General features: G+C 29.4%; 1 protein-coding gene across 3 annotated transcripts in view; it reads right to left on the bottom strand.

Annotated features, from left to right (window-relative positions):
• LOC108684055 (sodium/potassium/calcium exchanger Nckx30C) overlaps positions 1-18,549 on the bottom strand; it is a 61,339-nt gene that overhangs the window by 38,906 nt on the left and 3,884 nt on the right. For 2 of the 3 annotated variants that reach the window (XM_018188077.1, XM_018188079.1), the window contains exon 2: positions 8,797-8,820. The exons of the other annotated variant lie outside the window; for it this stretch is intronic. In XM_018188077.1, the coding sequence (XP_018043566.1) occupies positions 8,797-8,820 (24 nt within the window). The remainder of the gene's footprint in view (positions 1-8,796; positions 8,821-18,549) is intronic. 3 annotated transcript variants of the gene reach the window in all.

The following is an 18,549-nucleotide window of genomic DNA, read 5'->3' as shown; positions in this document are numbered from 1 at the left end:
GGAGAGAGAGAGAGAGAGAGAGAGAGAGAGAGAGAGAGAGAGAGAGAGAGAGAGATGGATCTCAAAATCTCCTATAATAACAAAACTTGCTTTAAGTAACAAAAATTGAAAACTATTTTTTCAATATATTCTTTGTTCTTAGCACATTACTTAGATTCGTCAAGTTATAATAATTAAGATACTGAATAATTGTCAAATAATACATTAGTAATAAAAACTGTAGTAAGTAGATAATAAGAAAATACATTCTATAATAAATTAGAAAAATTTTCTTTTGTTTGTTTTCTTTCTTACCTGACTGTTGTATTATTATATTTACTATAAAAGGTTATAGAAATTTTATATATCAATTAAATTAAAAAAACAATATATTAAAGATTCTATTCTTTTCAAAAATCTGTTAAAACCAAAAGTTTTTTGTTGTATAATAAAAATTTGATACATATAATAATGCTACAAATAATTATGCATTACATATAAATATATATATTATCATAAAAAGCTTTTTTATCATAATAAAATATACAATTAACTGCAGTTAATTAAAATATCATAATCGTCAATTTAATTTATGTTTTGCGACGATGTATTTTCCATAATTATTGTTCGCTTTTATACGTTTGTCACAAGGATTGGACAAAGTTATAGTTTGCATTTCAGAAATAACTATCGTTACGAAACCACGTTGCATCAAAGTTACAAGTCTTTGTTACACAGCTGTGTGTCAAATGCAGAGCTAAATTGTTAATGTACGCGAGCGCTATATCTTCTCAATTTCTGTTTTATTCAACTTTTGCATAATCATTAATAAATTATATATTCAAGTAACCACAATATTTTAATTATAATTACATAGGGAGATCTTTCTTCTTTACTTTCGAGAGAACTTGATCTTATCGACGCTTTTATTATCATTTCGGTAAAGTTTCGATAAAATGTTAACATAATGTCGAGTATCATGTAGCTATCATCGCTCGTTTTTAAAGAAAATTGATTTTGCGCTCGTGTACCAGTATACTGATCGTGCCTGTATATTTTCTAGAGGCTAAGTCTCGTATTTTCTCCATGCACATTAAATATATCGTTTTACGACTTTTCCAAGTATTTTTGTGCTAGCAACGCATATCACGTTTGCATTCGATAGTTAGGAAGCTTATCTTGGTTCCACAAAACCGCCTACTTGTTTTCTATAAAAGCGAGTTTAAAATAAAAGAAATAGGTCGGACATAACGATTGTGCCAGACAAAGCAATTGAGATTACTGATTCTGTTACGTGCAAAGAAATCAGTTTTATAAGAAATCTATATTGTGTAGTAAATTATGTATTAACGTAATAAAAATGACCAAATTGATATAAAAATTATTATGAATTTAATGTAAACTTAATTCTACGATCGAATTTGATTTAAATTAATATAGAAAGGTATAATTATGTAAACAAAGTAACTATATTTCCAATAGTGCAAGAAAAAGCGATAAAATCGATGCGCAATATCGCAGATAATGTTCTCCTATGCGATTATCTGTTTTCCGATGTGATAATTAATGACCTGTTATCGGTGAGTACAGTAGTTACGCTCGAAAACACCTATACATTAGCAATCGACGGAGATCATACTATTCTAAGGATATAGAAGATAACGTTATAATGTAGTACCGTGCGCTACATTGCAAGAAAATCGATCTTTATAATATGATATTAGAATATAACGTTTACTTAAATGTCCAGAACTGCAATAGATATCATAATAAATAATAAGAGCTGTTAAATGTATATTTTCAATAAAATAGTTTTTCTTCTAATTGTCTTTTATATTGATTTTCAAATAAATATAATTTTTTGTTAGAATTATCATCTTTGAACAAATCATATGAGCCTTTCTTATTAACTTGTTATAACTAAATTGTTCATAATTTTATATTATCAGTTATATATATATGCGTGTTTTTTTTCTTTGTATATAATTCAATATTGGAACGATGGCGATTGTGGAAATTTTACGCCCCACTTCCCTGTCTCAGGATATCCACATTAACGTGAAGTCGGCGATAAAAGCGAGCGAGGGTCATAAGTTTATTAAGAGCGCTCGTAAAAGAGAAGCTCGTGAAAGAGAAGATCGCGAAAATATACAACTTCATAAAGATAATATATCTGGAAAAAAATCGTTTTCCTATTGGAAAGAAATCAGTGCATATGAAAAAATGTATAATTAGGAGGGCAATCTGTTTGTATCCAACGTATTTATTCTGCAAAATCACAGCTTTCTCTTTTCTATCTCTTAGATTTCTTTTAACTAAAAATGATTTTGTTTTCATTAATTCGTTAATGAAAATACAACGATTTAATTTGATTAATAAATTAGAATCTCTGAGAGATAACTTTACGGAGTGAAAATGTCGTTCTTTTAATTATAAATGTAGTGTATGATTACTATTAAATTTATAATAATGATAATTATATCGCTTTAGCTATATTTATTTTTAAATTTATTTATATTTAATACTTTATTTAATACTCTTATTATTAATACTATATTTAATACTCTTAAATAAAGTTTATATAAATGTGTTCAAGAGTTACATGTTTATAAAAATGAAAATAATTATAACAGTTTTTGTAACATGATATACCATATCAAAATGTTTTTAAGATCAACTTTTGTAACCGTGAGTGATGAGAATAATTTACGAATACATAACATTTTCATAGTTCTTTATGATTCTGAAACATCAGATAATATTTTAAATCGAGATTACATTTATTATTACGTGCATGCAAATATCTTTTATTATACACTTAAGACGTTTCTTCTTATTTCTAAGGAATGTAATTTTTACCTTTCTATTCATTTACTAAATTTAAAACAATTTATCTTACACATGATAAAATAAGAAATTTTTATATAACAGAAAAAGCGTATTTTATTTGCAATAATTTTTTATTAAACGGATTAAATAGATTAAAAAATATGTAACATTTTTCATTTTAAGTTAATATAATGTAATATTAATATATATCATCTTATCATTCTCATTTTGTAGTAAAATCAAGTATCTTATGAATATGAGAAAGATGAGAATAAAACATGCATGATTTTTTGTTTCTGGAAAATCATTCGAGTTAGGAAATGAAACAAGTTTTTCTATAAAGACAGATGTCGATGTAATATATTATAGTTTTTCTATAAAGACAGATGTCGATGTAATATATTATACAAACATGAATATAGTCTCCTTCAATCCTCTGTCTTAAAGAATAGATACATAATGCATCACACATATTAATGTAGATTATAAAAGAAGCATGAATAAATAAATGTAATCTGGATTAACACTAACAATTATCATAAAATTTAAAGCAGTACACGCGATTAATTAGTGAAGCAATTCACGAATCAAGTGTGTTTTAATTAAATCAGCTTTTGTGAGAACTAATAATAATCTGTTTCGTATAACGAAATCAATTATTACTGCAATTGTGTATTATTATGACATTATGATACATTATTATAAAACATATTGAAAGATTATATATTGTTCTTTTCATGATGTAACAGAGAGAGACTGGATGCTGAATTGGAAAATTCACTTTGAACCAGTAGCTAATATTAAAGCTCCGGAAATTTGAGTATGTACATAATATGTATACTGGATAGTTCATGTATATATATACAAGTAAGCTATTTAACTATAGCTATAGCGACTACAATCTTTGATGAAAACGCGAATGATTATGTCATATTCGTGCATGCAATGGCCAACATTATATTATACTAATTTAATGTAATAATCGATGACCAGGAATAAGAGATATTTTGTAAGAATAATCTTGAAGCTCTTAAAAGTTGTATTAAAAGTATTTTCTTCTTAAATACTTGTATACTTTATACACATTAATAAGCGACAAAAATATATAAGTATATATCACTATATTACACGTGTATGACATTATAATCAATATCTTATACCACAGAATTGTAATATAAAATTCTATTCTGCGTCATAGTATACTTTAAGCGTCATTTAAATCTAAAATGTCATTGGCGACAATACCCCTAAAAGTAAAGTTATAAGTATCGCAATAAATTCTATTTTTACTGTTGCACATAGTTTAGATACACAAGCGTAAGAGTCGTTAAGTTAAGTTTTATTATTAACCTACTTGTGTGTTCTTCATATAGTTAGGATAAAAGGTAACTGTAGAAGAATATTAAAATAAAAATTTTCAACAAAGCAAGAGAAAGGAAGGAAAAGAAAGAGAGAGTCAGAAGATAAATGATTAATAAAATTGCATATGATAGAATAATAAGACTGCTTGCATATTAAGCTTTACGTTAGCTTAGACAGCAAAGCTGAAGTATTCATTTGCATGCTCAACGTGAACGAGTGAACTTCTTTTATCTTTTATTTGATTAAGAACGTTTTCCACGAGTCACTAATCTTTGTTCTTGTTTTGTTTATCCGATAAGGAGACAAGTATGAGAGTACGATCATTGAAAAAGTAAATATAGTTACTACATAAATTACTGTGTAATTTAATTTGAATTACTACGAATAACATTAAATCTATAAAGAAATAAGTGTAAACATACTTTTGAAGTGGCAACATACTTTTGAAATAATAATATACATATGCGCGTAGGTAAAATATATTGACAGACGACATGTGCGCGTAACGTAATTTGCATGTGCAATTAAAATGCATAGAAGAGTCTTTTAAATTTTAATTAAATGGGTTCAGGGTATTAAATTCGACGTTTAGAGTAGTGAATGATATTATTGTTGTTGCTTTGTGATCGAATAAATTACGATATTTGCATGATCCACACGACATTTTCATAACGCTGCCTTCAATATTTTCGGATAAAAAATCAGTGAAAAAATAAAGAGGAGAAGATTACACTGTTAGTAATTGTAATACCGTGGTAATAAGCTCAATATATTTTTAATAATATAAAATTTATAACATAATTTATAAAATTAAATTATATATATAATATTTATAATAGATGCTATACATTTTTATTAATTCTGGAATAAGTTCTCAGTTAATAAATGTCAATCGTTTTTCTGTTATTATTTTCAATTTTAAATTCAGCTAATATTAATTTTTCGCTATCCAACTGATTTTGTTTTTTTATTTCCTTATGCATATATTACGTAGTTGTTGCGTAAATATATTATTATTAAAATATTAAGAATTAAGATATGTATATACGCAATGAAATATTTGTTCAAAGCCCTATAAATTAAAGTTTGCACGGCTTTTATTTGTAATCAATAAATGTTTCAAAAATAATCAATATATACTGGCATAAACTCTGAAAGGTATTATATTTTCTATCCTTTATAAAGGTAATAATATAAAAAATTTCTAATAAATAAAATTACTTATGTTATTATTACTTGTTAATAAATGAATTGCTAAGGTGATGATAATAATGTACAGTACTTATTACATATATTAAAACAAATTCTAGATGTACAGCCTTAGCCTTATATAAACGTCAAGCACCTCCACAAATTGACATAATATATATCCTTTATATCTAACGAAAAATAAAAAAACAGTTTTATTGAAAAATATATTTATTTTTATAATAATCTTATTTAATATTTGTTAGATTTTTTTTTCTTTGACTTTTATTAAAAGTGTAGGGATGAAAATAACATGAAATGACAATAACATTGCAAGTTTATCTAAAATTCAAATAGTATCAACTCAACAATAGTATATAGAACTCACTGGCTAAAACATGTTTAAATTTGTACATTTAAATTTTAAATAAATTGATAATGTTGCATTTATCATATTAAGTACTTATATTACTTTTATCCCTACACTTTTCTATCGAATTTTTCAAGAAAATGCAATAAATTAAGGATATTCTTATGTTATGGCAACTGTATGATCTTTTTTTTCTTTTAAAGACAAATGACAAACATACATAAAATTACGCGATATTATATTGGGTTGTCCGGAAGGTTCGTGCCGATTTTTGAAGGAAAATTGAAACGCAGAAGATTTAAATTTTAGTATACATTTATTAAATTATGCAGGTTAGTCGGCACGAATTTTCCGGACAACCCAATATTTATCTCATCAATCACCTTAAAATAAATTTTAGCTTACATTAAAAAAAATATGCTAATGTCATGATGACATAAGTTTTTATAAAACTTTTTCGCAATTAAGCATAACGAGAAGATCACTGAAAAAGTAAAGTTAAATCGAATCGATTTTCAATTTGATTTCACGTATCTTCTCAAAAATTGATGAACTTTGAAAATATGTATGTCATATGATGCATCTACATTTCGATTAAAAGATTCAAAAAGAAAAGAGAGAAGGCTATCACAGATTACAGAACGCGCGGTATTCTATGAAAGCAGGTGTTAAAGAATTTGCGGTGCTTTTCAATAGCAAAACACTCGATCATGATCGTACAAAATTAATGGGCGTGATGATACATGTCACACCATTGTAACTAGTAGATACTATTTCGATTGGAAAAAGTCACTTACAAACCTCAGATTAGAAGAAGTTTATAACTCTATGACTGTTCTAGTGTGCAAAACTAACTGGAGAGTCTCGCCGGAGCCTCTCACATCGAATCGGTTATCCCAGTTGAGTCGATAAGGGAGTCACAATTACACAACTTTTACAATACTTCCGACCTAGTTTGTGTTTCCGTACAAAATCGTTTCGCACACGCTTTCCTGAATAGGATTCTAGATAACGATAAAGAGAATAATAAACGAATCTTCGACAAATTCTATCCTCTGCGTGTTCACTTACTTTTTTAATACCGCAAACTTTCGCATTACGTTGCAGTTGTCACATTATTTCACACGACGTTTTTATACTTCATAAAGATTTAAGTTTGGCAAATGCGATCGATTTTTATCAATGTGAAAACATAAACAAAGTTTTTTTCCAATTATTGCGCATAACGATTCAATTTCTGGACATCATTGTTTAACGATTTCTAATGCTATCTTTCGATCTAAACTAGGTGAATTCATGCCATAAACAAGCTTCTATATATAATAAATAAAACTTAATTGTGATATCATTTTAAAAACTCGAGCCTAGATGTGAAATAAAATTTAAAGAAGGAATAATTCAAGGAAAACGACTTCGTATCTTAAGCGACGTTTGTCAGGTATATGTCGAGATTCGTCAGGCGGAAATTCTCTTGCGGAAGTCTCGTTTTAAGGAACGGTTGGTCGGAGCCGTTCGGATGATGATGCGCACACCAGCAAAAAAAAAAAGAGTAAAGCTCGATCTTGCGAAAGGTTGCAGAAGATTCCCTCCGATCGGTCCGACAATTCAATTATCCGAGCGATTGGATTTTCCGCGCCGTCCATCAGGAGTAAATTATTTCGTACTACAACGAACAACGAAGAGCTGTTGCATCCTATGGTGTTCAACGAATCATCTGACATCGTGGCATACGCAAGAATAAGCGTCGCTTGTGGCTGATGCATTTCTGAATCGCAATTCGGAGATGCTTCGGAAAATCGGCACCGATATTGTCGAAGATTTATCAAAGCGAGACGAGGTCATCGAAGCTGTAGATAAATTTATATTCACATGCATCCGACCATCGTTCCGCCTCCGCCTCGTATCGGACCAGCACGAGCTTTCATCGACCACGCAAAACAATCTCGCTGATTGTTCATTGAAATACAGTGATGAGTTATTTTTGTGCTGTATCGCGATCTCCGGATCGATGTGATTCAGTTAAACATTGTATTGATTAAGCGTAAGTATGTAACCGTATGTATAAATATAATTATGTATATAGCTTTATCTTAATTAAACATCATGAATTTTACAATCAATTTTACTTACTCTTGTTCGTCATATCTGTCAAGAATTTAATCACAAAGAGAAAAAGAAAAGAAAGTGCTTTGATGAGTAATTAAATGTAGATATGTAGAACACTGTATATAAATATATCAGAAAATTTAAGAATGGCATGTTGTAAAATAAATTATGGGCTCGCGGAAGTTATTAATGTAAATTAAATTTCATATATTTAGGATATTTCCGAAGGGATTAGAGAAGAACTGAAGCGAGTTTAGAAAACTCGATCTTGATAGAATTTGTTAAAAGTTAGTATATGAGCATCGTGTAAAAATTGTGCTTTAAAAGTTTAAAGATTTTAACTTTCTGGTTTCTTGATCCAACTTACCTTATTTCATCAGAGAACATTATTCTTTTTGCAATATAATATTCAATATAAATAATGTAATGTTGTTTTATGAAAGAAAATATGTAATTAAAATCTATAAGTATTTTAATTATTATACTATTTATATCGTTTAATTATAAATATTTGTGTATTTTGTTTAAAATATTGTTTTGTTTTAAGTTGTTACTCATACAATTTAAACTGAATTGCGTCTATGTATTCTGTTGTAACGTGTAGAATTAAAAAAAATCATATTATACGCTGTATACACAGGACACACATTTCATGAATAAAAAGGTAGTGTAATTTTTTACACATATATATCATGATGCAGCTCTGATTATGATTTAATAAAAATATCATTGATGTTAATTTCATTCAATCTCTTCTCGTGGATTAATAAAAAATAATCAACACACATTTGTTATATTTATACAATAAAAATTAGTATTTACAAAATGTAATTATCTATCTCAATTTTAACATACCACGAGAAAGATTGGCAATTTCAGTAACGGAATAGCGATAAAAATGTAAAGACATACATAAAATGTGCATATAAGGAAGAAAGAAAAGAAAGATACATGCGACTCACCAATGCCTGGGCGGCGCTCTGGTGCTGCAAGCAAGAAACATTCAGTTACAATCACAATAACGATCAAATGTTTTTTAGCTAGCTCGTGATAATACTAACAAACAGTTCAACAATAATGCGGTGCTTACGAAAGCTTAAACATTGACTGATACACAGATAACAGTCGAAAAAATGTGTGAAGTCGTAGAAGCCAACAGTCACAAATTATAACTCATACACACATATTGAAAGTTCCAAACTAAAAAATTATAATGATTACTCAAAGAAAATAAAAGATTTTGTAACTACCGACTCCTTCGATTATATACTTTTCTAACTGTCATTCTTTTTTTACGACACGGCTGCACGTTGCAAGCTTACATAATGCGTAATTTTTCGTGTTGATAAAATCGTATGTTATGTATTGCTGTTGATGTTTTGAATTTGAATAATGTGGCAATAAATTAATAATGTAATAATTCGATAAACTTTATAATTCCATCTTTAACCTTTAAATTCACTGCGCAGTGGATCTTGATCTTACAGTATTTTCGTCTAACCATATCTTTTAAGCAGCGTGCGTTCAATCAGTCGGCGTTTATTATTTAAGAAGGAAAAAAAAAAGAAATCTTAGCTTCCCATTAAATCTTTAAAATATCGATTATTTCTTCAGGAGCATGCATTTTTCGTATGTTTGCTTTTACTTATAAGAGTAGCACTAAAAGTGCTAATCTTACAGTGATTAAAATAAATAATGATGGAATTTAAAACTATTAATATCATGATTGCAATTGCAATAGCTTTTGGTAAGCCGATTCTTTTATCATCTAACTCGCACGACTTCGTTTTATTTGCACGTACTCTTGAACATAGACGCGTTGTGTGGATGTGTATGTATGTGTTTGTAGTTTGTATGTTACATAAAAATATTTGTCGCGTAAGCACCGTGGTGCTGTCACAGGCAGACCACTGTAATTCGTTTTGAGATTTGGTGTTTTCCGCATGAAGGAAAAACCGAAAGTAGCATTTATCGCGAGTGGGAAAGCGGTGTGACATGCATAGTACGTATAAAATTTAACAAAAGCAAATGTTTTTTCAAAAAAGAAACAGCGACACACGCTTGATTTGAAACACGTCTTCAATTAAAGCCTGGAACGTAAAGCAATGTTGACCGATGTCAAATGATGCGAAAAATATCGAATTGACATTTAATTAAAGCACTTGCCTTGGAAGATGAATTTCACGCGGGCGTGAACGCGTAATAGCTTCAAAACAAGTTATTGTTACTTGAGGACATTGAAAAAGAGGTTTTAAAGATAGTAAACAGCGATTGTCACATTATTAGAATAGAAAGTGATATCACTCGTTAAACGATGCAAAAGACATAGGATTACAAATTAATACTTGACATTTGACATTTGTTTCGACTATACATAATCATGTCGTACACTGAAAAAAAATATAGTCAATTTTAATAAATATTTAGTTGAAATATTTTAGTTGAATACTTGCCAATTAAATATTTATTAAATATAAAGATATATTTATTTGATACAAGAAATGTTAATTTGATTTAACAATCATTTTTTTTTACTGAATAAATATTTATTTACTGTAAGTAAATATTTAGTTGGCAGAATTGAACTAAATATTTATTAAAATTGACTATATTTTTTCTCAGTGTATAAACTCGCTATTTTCATTCATCCATCCCAATATCCATTTTTGATTCGCAGACCTGCGTTAAATTATATTAATAAACAATAAAATTATTGTTTCTGACATACTTCCATTATATCTTTTCAATTATGAAATTCCTTCAAGTTTCTAATATATGTTTATAAATATTAACAAAGTTAATTGCTTAGCCTTTAACAATAGAAAAATTAATTCTTTATATTTTAAGTACTTGAAAAAATATGTGAAAGATTTATTTCACAAATTATCAAATTACTACACGTAAAAAATAGTTTACGAATCATTCCGATGTAAACAGTACAATAATGCGATATTAATCTCAGCGAAACTTAGCTAATATTCATAAAGATGATTGCAAACGCTTTATAATTAAATGCCCATAAGAATAGAGCGATAAGCGGTTTGTTGTCTTTTGTGAGAAGTCAAGCTGCATTAAATTCTCCTCCTCAGTATGTATTATAATGGCGCTCATTCACCAACCAGCTTTCTGCCATTTGCTAGTAGTGCTGCAGCGACAAGATTGAACGATCTAATATATTTAATTAGGAAACATCAAAGTTGTGGCGATACCGATTGTTGCGGTAATTCGTGGAATGATATTTTACGAGAATGTAATCTAAAATAACTTGAGACAAACTAGTTTAACACAATTTAATTCAGAAACATCAAAGCATATTTCAGTAGCGGTAAATTACGACGAGTTACAATACAACGTGCTCTTAAGAATTGCGAATAGAAATAGCACGAAAAAGCGTAATAAAGAGACAAATATTAAAAATGATAAAATTTGGTACTTGCATTTTCTTTTGTAGAGTGGGCCAATTTAAGTAAATAATCGTTTGGCTATCACTGTCGCCATCAGCAAACAAAAAGAAATATTATTATGTGTAATGCAAAAGTTTCAAAGTGATAATTCTCTCTGATTAATTCGTGGAATTCTTTAAGTGCCTCGATCTCGAGGATAATCTTGAGTAAAATAAACGGCTGGATTGGAAACTCTTCGTGAGATCGATATGGTCATCAGTGTGAAAAATAGGAAGAACAGACAATGAAGACTAAGAAAAACCAATAAAAATTCCAATAACTGCATCTTCCATATCAAAACATTCCTTCTTTCAAAAATGGAGATTAATCGAAAATTTTGATTATAAATTACATATATTATATATACAATTCGTTCTATGAAAATGCAATAAAAACTTCGAGCGAATATTTTATAATTTAATTAACACGTAAATGACTAAGTAAAATCCATTTGAATGAATTAAAATCGTGTCTCCTGAATCTTTATAGTTAAACATATGTGCATAAAAAGTATATGCTAAAATTAATGTGCCATCTTTAAACTCGCTTAGCGCCTCGCGCGCGTAAGACGAGAGAATACAGAATATATTTATTTTTCCACATTCAACTTAAAGCATATAAATAAAATGCAAAGTGAAAGAAATGAATATACTAATTACTGTTAAAAATTTGATTAAACTTTTAAAATGTGTACAATTATTTAATCTTTCTTAATCATTCTAAGTAATTAAATAATAAAAGATATGATAAGATATGATAGTGACAATATTTGAAGTATTAGGAAATAACTTTCCTACTGTATAACTTTCCTACACGTGAACATTTATACATTGAAATCGCGACACGAGCGTATTCTGCACACGAGAATAATTATATATACAAGTTCTTAATGAGATTAGCCTTGTTAAATTCTGACTCTCGTTAAAAAATCATTACGATTAAGCGCATTGCGCAAAATTACTTTCCGATTAAAAGTAAAAGAAAGGTGATAGTGATATTGACCTACATTACGCCTCGGAGGCTGCATGTATATGTGTCACTTCGGAAGTACATACAATCATCACTTTATGGCTGTTGGAATTGCGTTCCAGTGATTCGAGTTGTAACAATTACCGGCAATCCACGATGAACTATTGTACAATTTAACACGACATGCTGTATGATCTGCAAGCCAATAATTTTCATTGTCTATATATTTTATCTCTTTCGAGACTCTTACCCTTTTCTAGATCCAACAGAAATTCCTCTCGAGGACGGTCTAATTCTCAATTGTGGCAGGAATATTTTCTCTTCCCTTTTTTCTTCTTTACGAGACAAAGGAGCAGATTATGACGGAAGATTTACGGCGGCAATTATGAGGTTGCGATCGCGAGCACATCGATCAGGTCGACCTATATCTATGCTGTGCTTACTTGAGGAATAACATTTCGAAAGCAGTTCAGTCTGAACATATGTATACTTCTGAGAGGGAGAATGTTTGCGTTTGCAAAGTACTTAAGTCGAGATGGTCGCATACATTTTAATCAACTATTGAACTTGCTGAAATTTTCATTCTACTGAATAAAGCTTTTAATACTTTAATACTTAAATCTTTTAATATTTATTTTAAAGCTCTAATGAAATCTAATGTATTTAATATCGTAATGCACTCTAGTGTACATGATTGCTGTTGACCGGCAGTACATACGCCACTTCGGTAAAATAAATTCGTTCCGACTTAGTTTAACGAAATATCCAATTCGAAAAGTCCAATTCATGCAGTAAACATCAAGTACATTTAAATTATTAAAAAAGTGAGGGAAGGGAATCTTTTCAACCGCCTGTATTGAGAAATCTCGCGAAACATATCAGTTTCCTGATGTATGTGTGTGTGTGTGTGTGTGTGTGTGTGTGTGTGTGTGTGTGTGTGTGTGTGTATGTGTGTTGTATGTGTGGACAGAGAACTTGTGACTTTTCTCTAACAATCACGCCATTATTTTGCTATGGCCACGTTCCACTTAGCGCGACACTTACCCCAGCGATTACAGCTGACCCAGCGGCCGCCGAGTCTGCGGATTATTGTTCAATTTGCTCGGCGCCATCGTGTGACGAGGCCGCGCCCTCAATTTCCATATTTCCACCGTGAAAACTCTCGTTGTGTCACATTGTTCTTTACGACAAAAAACACTGATGGAATACGGGATCGTGGTATTTCAACAGTGATTCCATCCGCGAATCTACTATCTTCATTAGTAATGATATTACTATATCGTTAAATCTACTATATCATTAATTATGGTGAATTGCGGATCTCCTGGCTCATTATACCGCCTATCATTTCATAAGCCGAGTCCTCAAATATTCATTAAGCTTAATGCTACTAAGCAACTGCTATCTGGTGCATGTGATAAAATATAACAGCTGTCATAACACAGTTTGTATAATAACAATATTTAATAAGTATTATTCTTTCATTTTATGAAGTGGATATTCTGAAAAATAGAGCCATTTTATATATAGTAAATACGCGAACATATATATATGATGTTTGAATAATCTTTGAACCGGGGAGAAAACGATATTGTACTAAAAAAAGATTAAAGAAATATATACTCGACGGCAGAGTACAAAGGAGATACGTACTCGGTGTTCGGCAGAAAAGTAGGTCGAGGTTTTACAAGAAACCAATATGGTTGTTAATTATTATGCGCTATATGTAACAAAGGCACAGAGCGACAGCGTCAGTAGTACAAATACTTCGAATGTTACGTTTGTATTTGCATCAAGAATTGTAGTTATAAAAACATAATAACACCGTTAAACGTTGTTCAATCAACATAAGTTACTGACATAAGAATCTATGTTTGGTCGATGTTAAGTATTGTGTATAAATAATTAACACATTGACAATAGTTACCGTTTTTTGTCGTTTAAATGTAAAATTATTGCAGCGAGATAGAGATGAGATGTGGTAAGAGACGCGATAATAAAAAAAGCTATGCTTAGTTGCGCGCGCATAACGCGTTAATAATTAAATCGATGTGCTCATTTACTATATTTACAAACTTGTAATCCGTTACGCTGCGATAATCGATTAAACAAAAAGAGTGCGATTTATCGTGTACAATACACTATATATATTTCAAAAGTGAATTCCTGAAATTAAAAATTTCAGCATATTTTATTAAATGTCTTCAATAAAATTAAACGAAATTTTATTCATACACCATTATATCTATTTAGTTATAAAAATTAATATTTTTCGAAAATTATTAAAATGCCAAACTCAGATAATGACAAAGTATTTTAATAACTTCGTTATATATCTAAAAGATAAGGAATTATCGATATAGAGTTTATTCTAAACTTTATTCGATAAAATGTTATATAATAAAATTTCAGATGTGTAAGAATAAAAAGGTAGTTAAAGTATTTAATAAGCAAGCAAATTCCTACATATTTTTAAATTTTTCAATCGAAAGTCATTGATTAAAACAACTTTTACGCTTGATAATCAAGTAATATAGAAAGTATCAATTCTTTGATGCTGTTCTTGGATCATCTTCGCTTATCTTTTAGTAATAATACTTGAGAAACCTGTTAAATGTCAGCTATCATTATTGTTTATTTTTCGACTTCGCACTTATTTATTTTAGTACATTTATGACAACGATACATGAATATCTATAAACACGTTTTATTTTACAATATTTCGAGAAAGTACATATAGTGCTAAAACGTTTACGACTAGTTTACCTACGTCTACACCCGAATTTAACGCTTATAGTGTCGCACGAGCCGTAAAATATCCAAGGGTTTCTGCGGTCGCTTAAGTTGATGACTAAATTCATGCTATCTCGCCCGTAAATTTTTTTTTCCTATCCATCCACCGGCGCATTATGTAATACTTCCCCGCGTATATATAGGATCCTGTCAACCGTTATAACTCAGTGAGAGGAAAGAGCGAAGCGGACTGAAACATCGACAGCTGTATATGGGCACGGTCGCTGATACTAGAAACGTGTGGAAGAGCCTCTATCGAATCGATTCGACGATAGGTGGAGAGGGCCTCAGCGCACTGCAATGCCGTAACTCCACCGAGTGAGATTTCAGGAATCAAAAAGAAGGGTATTCTTTTTTTTTTGCAAAGTTGAATAAATGGAGATGTGGATAAATCATTGGAAGGACCATCGTCGTGACTAGCGGACGCTAATCCGATAAAGTTATTAGGTTTCGTGTTCATATAAAGTTTTTCGCGGCAACGTAGAATTTAAAATATCCTCCGAATATTCCAGCTCCGTGATGGTCATATTAATTAAGCTTTTAATCATTCTATTGCTAACCGCTGTCTCTCTTGTACATTTCACAAGTAGATACAGCATTATTCTGTAGAAAGAACAATAAGACTAATAACGGCCAGTTAAAAAGTTCAATTGGATGTTTAATACGCACAACTGGATTGCACGTGTACAACTCCATCTAGTCTGGATGATATCTATTTTAATAAAACCGATGACATATTGTTGGAACTTTTTTGTGTAAGAGTCAAGGCTATAATTATATCAATGCTTTTGTTATCAGTCTCAAAATGATTAAGCATGTGAAATGATTACGCACGCATGAATGCATGATTATGTATATTGAAGACTATCAGCATAAAAATAATTTAATACAAATTTATTATATAATTATGGATGTTTATGACCTTAGATATAATTCTTATCATATCCTTTAATCTCGATTTATCATGATATTGATATTACACGCAAAATTAGTTTAATAAACTTGATATTAATAAATACAACGTTACCAGCATCTAATTATAATCTCGGACGCACGATACGGTAAGAAAAAAGAAATTTTTGAGCGAGTTGAGATAGTAACACTGTGCACGCAAGGTGTTAAATGCCGTGTTAACCATAATGTGTATATAGAATGTGAGACACTGATTAATTGTGTAATGTTATCTCATTGTTACATGTATCAGTATTAATAAAAATATTAATCAAAAGATCATGTTAATTTGTTTCGAATGTATAAAGTTTTTAGAATTTACATGAGTAAATATATACAATGAAATTATAAATTAATAATGCGATTCTGTGATATCACTGAACTGTCATTCAATATTATAACAATATATAACATATATTTAGGATAAAATTTACGGAAAAAGTTATTAAATATCAGTTAATAATGTTTGTGTATGTAATGTGTGTGATATCAAGATTAGTTTTATAATATAAATATTCGCTCTGTAATTGTTTAGGCGCCATCTAAAATACTATATGTGGTGTGTATTTTGTGCGTGTGTGCGTGCGTGCGTGCGTGCGTGCGTGCGTGCGTGGTGTGTGTGTGTGTGTGTGTGTGTGTGTGTGTGTGTGTGTGTGTGTGAATGAGTGCTACTGCAATAAATCTAATGCGGGAAATTTCGGAAATACTTCAATCATTTGTCAGTCGGATGCAATTATGCAGTTATCACGCTAGCTGCGGTCTTCTAATAATCACCAGTCAGTGTCAGTAAGAGAGATATACTTCGCACTCTCGGCATTCATAATTGACAGCAGCATATTTCCATACTTCGAAATATTATAGCGGCATTCAGAGCGGAAATAATACAATATGAATCTATAAAATTAAAAAGAAATAGTCCTTGACTGTTGATCGATATCACGTCAATACTACTTTCATAGAAGTTTTGTATTCTTATTTTTTATGACAAACGATCATTACCATGTATAGAAATAAATTTCAGTTAAGCCTTCCCAAGTGTCAGCGCAAACGACACCGGAGGGAGACGAATAAAGGTAAAACAGATTTCGCGTCTCAACTTCGAAGAAGCGGATTACGTATTTCCGCGGACTGCGACATTTTCCCGGTACTTTAAATTTAACTTAGACGTTTCAAAGCTATTTTATTATTCATTAAGATAACGATTTCAACTATGAGTTAAATTCTAATTATGAGTAAAACTTGCAAAATTAAATGTTTCAGAGATATACATATATTAATAAAGTTACGGAAAACTTTTTTGCGTTTTTGAATTTTTTGTAATTATTGTATAAAATTACTTTCTTAATCATTGCTAATATTTAATAAAAAAAAGGAGGTTATTTTAATAATTCCTTGAAATTAATAATAATAAAAAAATTAATAATGATAAATATTTTTAATATACATATAAATGTACATTTAATATATGTTAGAACAATATGAATTTTTCAGTGTTATTGATATAGATAATTTTACATTAAAGAAGTTTTATTTTTTTTTTGTCATTTATATATACCTAAATTACATTTTTATAAAATTAAAATACATTTTTTAATAATTTTTCAAAAATTTAGAGTTTATTCAATATATATCCTATAAAATAATTTCTCTTTAAAAGTATAATATTTATTGCTTATATTAGTATTAATAAATTTCAAATGTTTGATCGTTATATAGATTAATGAAAATAATTTTAACCTTAAATAACCTTCACAATGGAGAATCAACTTACGCATTTTTATCATCTATATGTATTTCCTATATATATTATATCTAAAAATTATTCCATTATGTATATTATATACTTGAACTTTAAAAGAAAACATTTCAGCATCAATGAAAGTTACGTAATTTATTTCATACAGACAGCACATGCATTTTAACATTTAAAATGTAACATGGTCTTTTTAGAGGGAATAACAATTACAATTCATCTCATTTGTCCTTCTAAATGGGCTTCGTGTCTTTTATATATGTATATTATATACGCGCAAATATAAATGTGCACGTATAAATGTGTGATTGTTAAAATTCCATAAATAACATTTCTATATCTATCGCAGATATTTTTTATGTACAGAATAATTATATTAAATAGTATAGAAATTTTGAATAATATAAATCAATCAAAAGCAAACAAACATCAGAAATTCGTTGGAAACTGGCAACAAAAATCTAATATAACTTCGACTGATTATGCACATGTTTTTCTAGCGTACAAATATATTTAACTTTTATTAGATGTGTGATATAAACTTTTTTCGCTTGTTATTTAGTAATAGTAATATATCTAATTTTTTATATAACTACACCATATTCTGAACAAAGAAATAGAGAAAAATTTTTCAAAATATATTTTAAAAGGAGCAAAGTTTCTCTTGAATTCTTATTGTCGCGTAACTAAAGAAAGAGATCCATAAAGTTTCATTTTATACTATACAAATATTAAAGACAGATCTCTTTTTACTTCGTGTAAAATTTTCAAAGTTACATAAAATTAACCTCATATATAATTTTAAA

This window comes from Atta colombica, unplaced genomic scaffold (assembly GCF_001594045.1).
Source record: "Atta colombica isolate Treedump-2 unplaced genomic scaffold, Acol1.0 scaffold126, whole genome shotgun sequence".
In the NCBI taxonomy this organism is placed as follows: domain Eukaryota; kingdom Metazoa; phylum Arthropoda; class Insecta; order Hymenoptera; family Formicidae; genus Atta; species Atta colombica.
This window is presented reverse-complemented; position numbering and strand designations above follow the sequence as displayed.